Source organism: Mandrillus leucophaeus, unplaced genomic scaffold (genome assembly GCF_000951045.1).
Source record: "Mandrillus leucophaeus isolate KB7577 unplaced genomic scaffold, Mleu.le_1.0 Scaffold504, whole genome shotgun sequence".
NCBI classification, from domain to species: Eukaryota; Metazoa; Chordata; class Mammalia; order Primates; family Cercopithecidae; genus Mandrillus; species Mandrillus leucophaeus.
Window position 1 is genome coordinate 561,241 of NW_012105410.1, and position 6,099 is coordinate 567,339.

At 35.9% G+C, this 6,099-nt stretch overlaps 1 protein-coding gene across 1 annotated transcript in view; it reads left to right on the forward strand.

The window, feature by feature from the left end:
- The window catches only part of PGM2L1 (phosphoglucomutase 2-like 1), a 54,147-nt gene extending 48,787 nt beyond the window's left edge, over positions 1-5,360 (forward strand). Inside the window, exons 13-14 of the mRNA XM_011996183.1 lie at positions 3,048-3,181; positions 4,895-5,360. Of these exons, the coding sequence (XP_011851573.1) occupies positions 3,048-3,181; positions 4,895-4,997 (237 nt within the window). The 3' untranslated portion in view covers positions 4,998-5,360. The remainder of the gene's footprint in view (positions 1-3,047; positions 3,182-4,894) is intronic.
- The last annotated feature ends 739 nt before the right edge of the window (positions 5,361-6,099 follow it).

The window sequence follows — 6,099 nt, forward strand, 5'->3', positions numbered from 1 at the left end:
GCTGGCATGCAGTGGCATGATCTCAGCTTACTGCAACCTCTGCCTCCCAGGTTCAAGTGATTCTCCTGCCTCAGCCTCCTGAGTAGCTGGGACTACAGGAGCATGTGACCACGCCTGACTAATTTTTGTATTTTTAGTAGAGACAGAGTTTCACCATGTTAGCCAGGCTGGTCTCGAACTCCTGACCTCAAGTGATCCACCTGCCTTGGCCTCCCAAAATGCTAGGATTACAGGCACGAGCCACCGCGCCCAGCAGTTGCTTTCCTTTTACTTTACTCTGTTGATTCATTCTTGAATTCTTTCCTGTGTGAAGTCAGGAAGCCTCCTGGGCTGAGCCCCAGTTTGGGGGTTCACCTGCATCAATACTATAATAAAATGGTGAAACTTCAGGCCTGTGAGACTAGAACTCATTGTTTTGCTCCAGAGCATGTTTCAGTCTGCTAACTTGTCTCTCTGACTTTGATCCTATCCTTATCACTTCCCATATAATCATGTATACTACCCTCACAGTAAGGTGTGTGGAATGGAGGTGGGGGCAGAGAGAGAGGAAGAAAGAGAGAAAATGGGCAATGATGCTAGATAATGTTGAAAATAACTGTAAAAGCCTATAATTTCAAAGCCATACATCCTTCTAATTTTAACTTCCCTTTCCAACCTTATTCCCTATACCTCCAGCCAAATAGAACAACTTACTTACCTTCATATATACTTTTAAAAAAAATTTCTGCATTTTTGGTCCAGTTGTTTCCGTAGTGTATCCATTTTTCCAATTTCTACAGCCCCATACCTCAGCCACTGTAAGACTTAAGAAAAATATCAGCTGTTCCACATGACCTCTAGGCCTCATAATTAGATACCTTCCTCTTGAGGTTTCATTACATAGTGTGCCTTCCTCCTATTACTTTCTGTTTTGTGTCATCATTGTGTTGCACATGGCGTGTTTCTTTCTGATGTACTTTTGTGCCTCTCCACATTCCTGCCTATGTAGTAGCTGCTCAACAAATACTTAAATGCCATAGATTGCTGATTACATTCATTTTGTTGTTGTTGTTATGATGATTATTAGCCCAAATTTCCATTTGTACTGTTCTGATGTGGTCTCAAGATTCTGGGGACATAATGTATTTTGGAAAATCTGTAGTTTATTGTGTAGAGTGGTACCCATATTCCATTTTTGCATATTTATCCAATCAACAGTATTAGTTCCTGGTGTTGATATCCTGTGTATGAGTATATGTGTGTCTATTTTCTATCTTTGTGAATTGCTGGAAGAGAAGAATCATGTTTTGCTTCTTTTTATTTCTCTAATTTGCTGTGCTCAAGTAGCCTTTGGTATAATGCTTTTTTCCCTCTTAATTCTCATTGAAGTGTATGATATTCATTATTCAGGGTGCTTTTTCATCTCTTCTCTTCTGGTTCTTACAACAAGTTTGTAAGGTAGGTAGCATAGATGTTGTTATCCCCAAGGTTGCATAGTAAGTACCAAAGCCTTCCTGAATTCTCTCTTTTCCATGTTTCAGATAGATTGATATTCATCTGTACATTCATTTATCAGAATGCTTCTGTGCTACAGGCACAGGTACACTAGGGATGTAGCAATGACAAAGACACTGCACTTAAGAAAAAGTTTAGTGAGGAAATTGACAAGTAAATAGCAATTTACAAAATGATAAGTGCTACCAGGGAGACATGCCTAGGATATCATGGAAGAGACTTTGGGGGCTTATGCAAGACTTTCTAGAGAACTGTTCTGAACTGAGTTCTCAAGTATGATTAGGAGTTAGCCAGATGCAGGAGGAGCAGAGAGTGTTTCAGGCAAAGGGAACAGTAAGTACAAGGTCCAGAGATGAAAAAGCATATTCTTTTTCAGAGAACCACAGGTAGTTGTCTATAACTGGAGTATGAGGTGAGAAGAATGACCTGTATGGTGAGTGGGTTTTGAGGGGCAAACTTCCAGGCAGCAAGATCAGTTAGTACACTGTGTCAGCAGTCTAGAAGAAGTTTGATGGTTGCCTGAATTCAATATAGGAGCAGTGATGGAGAGAACTGGATAAAGTTGAGTTAAATAAAATGTAGAAAGGACTTGCTACTTTATGGGCTGTGGATGAAAAAGAAGGAATGATCTCTAAGCCACTGGTATGTGGTAATGTACTGACCACGAGAGGGGTCTCAAGGACAGGACTCATGGCTCAGGACAGCTGAGGAAAGGTACCACTGTCAACCCCTCTGGCCTAGTACAACCCTCACAGTCCCGTCGAGATGCCTTAACAGACGGATGTGTGGACTAGCAAGAGTACCAGTGTTAATCCATATATTTGGTGTCAGTAAAACATCACTTCTTTTTTTAATTTTTATAAAAAATAGAGTTTTTTCTGCACCCCAGTACCTGCAGAATATATGCACTCCTCTTTGGAGATGATTGATAAACTGCAAAACTGCTTCGCAAATAGAGAGGCAGTTTGGACTTTGGAACTTGGCTTCCGCTTCTTATTCTACCACTTAGCTGATTGTCTTGAACAGGTTGTTTACTCTCTTTGAGCCTCGTCTGTAAAATGGCGGTAATACTTACTTTGCAGGGTTATTGTTGAGGCCCAAAGATCATGTATGTGAAGTATATAACCCAATGCCTTTACTATTCAGTAAATGGTATGTTTATGAATTATTATATATAGGTAATCTTCATTTGTATTTTATAATTCTTTTAAAATATGTTTTAAATTTTCAATTGTGGTTAAAAAAACACATAACATAAAAATTAACTATCTTAACCATTTTTAAGTGTATAGTTCGGTAGTGTCAAGTATATTCTTATTGTTGTGCGACAGAACTCTAGAGCTTTTTTATCTGGCTAAACTGAAACTCTCTATCCATTAAACAGTAACTCCCTATACCTCCTGCCCCAGCAACTGCCATTCTAATTTCTGTTTCTATAAATTTGATGGCTTTAGATACCTCATGTAAGTGGACTGTACTTTACAATTCTTGAAAATGAAAGAAAATGAAAAAGATCCCAAGTATAATTAAACTGTTGTTGCCATTTTGCATAGGTGCTGCCTGTGAGTAAAAACAGCCAAATGATTACATTTACTTTTCAAAATGGCTGTGTTGCTACCCTTCGGACAAGTGGGACAGAACCAAAGATAAAGTATTATGCAGAGATGTGCGCATCACCTGACCAGAGGTGAGAATTGATTTTTTAGATATACCTACAAAAGCTTTATTGAAATATAATTCACATACCATACAGCTCACCCACTTAAAATGTACAATTCAGTGGCTTTTAGTATGTTCAAAGTTGTGCATCCATCACTATAATCAATTTTAGAACATTTTCATCACCCCCAAAAGCCCAGACCCATGAGAAATCACTTCCCATTTCCCTCCTTTACAGCCCGCAGCAACCCCAATCTACCGTCTTTCTCTATAGATTTGCTTCTTGTGGGCATTTCATATAAATGGAATCATACAATATGTGGGCCTTTGTGACTGCCATCTTTTACTTTGTATAATGGTTTCTAGGTTCCACCATGATTCAGTTGTAGCATGAATTTATTCCTTTTTTTAAATTTTTGTTTTTTATGGCCCAATATTCCATTGCATGGATATGCCATGCTTTTTAATCCATTGATCATTTGATGGACATTCAGATTATTTGTACTCTTTGGCTGTTTTGAATACTGTTATGAACATTTACATACAGGTTTTTGTGTGAATGTATGTTTTCATTTCTCTTAGGTATATACCTAGGAGTGAACTGCTGGATCATATGGTAACTCTGTGTTTAACCTTTTGAGGAACTGCCAGACTGTTTTTTAAAGCAGCTACATCCTTTGGGAATTGAATTTTAAAATTGTAGTGAATTTATATTCTTGGAAAGATTCTCTGAGTTTTAACTATTACATGATTAACGTAAGGAAATTATCATCAGATAATTTATGTTTATTGCCAAATATTCATTTTCTATGTCTAATATGACTTGACATAATCTGCTTAGTTCATTTCCTTTTAAGAGGATGAATTGTGACTAAGTTAATTTCATAAACATATTCAAAGGCTACTTAAATGTATTAAAAGTACTGTCTCCTATAATATTGTAATTGCCCAACATAGATTTGGGAAGGAGACTTTTTAGAATTGCTTTCAGAGTCCAACCAAGCTATACTATCATGTATTTCCCCAAATATTTGCATTTGAGGATGGATTTCATTTCCTTTGGGGGGATAAAGAGCTCCTGAAGTCATTCAAAGCAGAATCTAAAGTAAACCAAATTGGGTAATGCTACATCTGGTTGAAAATGAAGGAAGATTATTAAAGTAATAAGAACTGATTTGTTGTGTAGCTTTTAAAATGACTGTAAAGGCAATCTAAAAGAGGCTTGCCTCGAAATGTTCTGGGCAATGGCAACACCTCAGTGATGACTTTCAAGGGCCTTCTTTTAAGTGCATATTTATTTTTTTAAACATCACATTCTTTTAGTCACACCTCCTTCTGCTACCTGAAAGATATGTTATATCATTCCATAACATTTGTACTGAATATTTTTCAAAGTATTTCAGGAAGCCATTTTCTTCTAACACCTGTTATTCATGTTCAAAGCCATTTGAACCTCATTCTCCTGACCTAGGAGAATTCTTTAGATATACCATCACTCCTCTGTTTATCATCTGCCAAGGAACTCCTATTAATGCAGTTCAACTTCAGTTTGTGATAGCAGTGTTTTCTTTGTGTGTAATTTTTTTTTTTTGGTCTTGTTTTGTTTTAACCAAGTGAATTTCTCTTTTGTTTACCAGTTGTTTAATGTCTCCATTAGGACCTCTTAAAAAATAAAACTAATTTAAATAAATTTTAAGCCTATGAAAATAAATAATTTCAAAACTCTTCATCTTTTCCTCAGTGACACTGCTTTACTGGAGGAAGAACTGAAGAAACTCATTGATGCTCTAATTGAGAATTTTCTTCAGCCTAGTAAGAATGGACTGATCTGGCGTTCTGTTTAGGGGTACACCAATATGTCATGACACTGTGTGGGCATATGGAACAGAGCAACCGAGAACTCCATACATTGAACCTCGTGTTAGCATTCTCTCTCTAGCTCATCTAGCCGAGTATCTTTTTCCTTTATTTTCTTTCTTTTTGGTCAACTGGCTAGACTAAACAAAGTATAAGTTTGAAATGAAATAGTCTAGAAGGAAATGATTCAAATTTTTTCATAATTCAAACAAAAGTTATTACACCAAAAGTATTATAGTAACGTATTGTTCTTCCTTTAACAGAAACATCACAATTCAGAAGTGAGTTTTCTTATTATAGTGTGGTTAAGCCTAGTTCTGTATCTTGTAATTGTGGATAGCATGGTAAAAGAAAAAAAAAAGGTGAATGTTATATAATTATAGGATTAGTTAAGGAAATTAATCCATAAAATTGGCAAGAACATGGTACTCTCCTTGATTGTTATGAAAAAGTGTCATTGTGACATCATAGGTATTAATTTACAAATTAGAGTATTTGAAATAGGATATTTAGCATTTCTGTAGTTTAGAACAGATGTTACAATGTGTGGTTTTGGCATGTCTGTTTCAGGTGTCATTGGTGCAGTGTAAATTTTCTGTATGTATTTAAAATTCTGACGTTTACTGAACATAAAACAATAGTGGCAACACTCCTATTGGCTTTGTTCTTGTCAAATTTCTCAGTGCCTTCTCAGGGTCTGGTATGAACGGAAAAAACAAGTGTTCCTGCATTTACCATAATTTAATCAGTCAATTTTCGGATAGCTAAGGAAAATCTTCCAAAATCTGTAGGTGCTTCCTCTATATCAAATGAGTTTGCTGATTTTAAAATCCTAGGAATGTACATAAAGATCTTAATAAAAGCAGGCTTAATGTAGTTAAGGATCTTCATATTAGAATTGTGTCATTTATCAAACCTTTTATTACAGAAAAAAATCTGAACTGAGAAAGGAGCTCTGAATTTATTTGACAGTCTAATTTTTGAATTACATGTTTGTAAGTAGGTTTATTCTTTTATTTTATGAAGTAATGTTAATTTTACTAAGAAATAAAACATCCAATTTTAAGTATTATGAAATACTAAAACTAC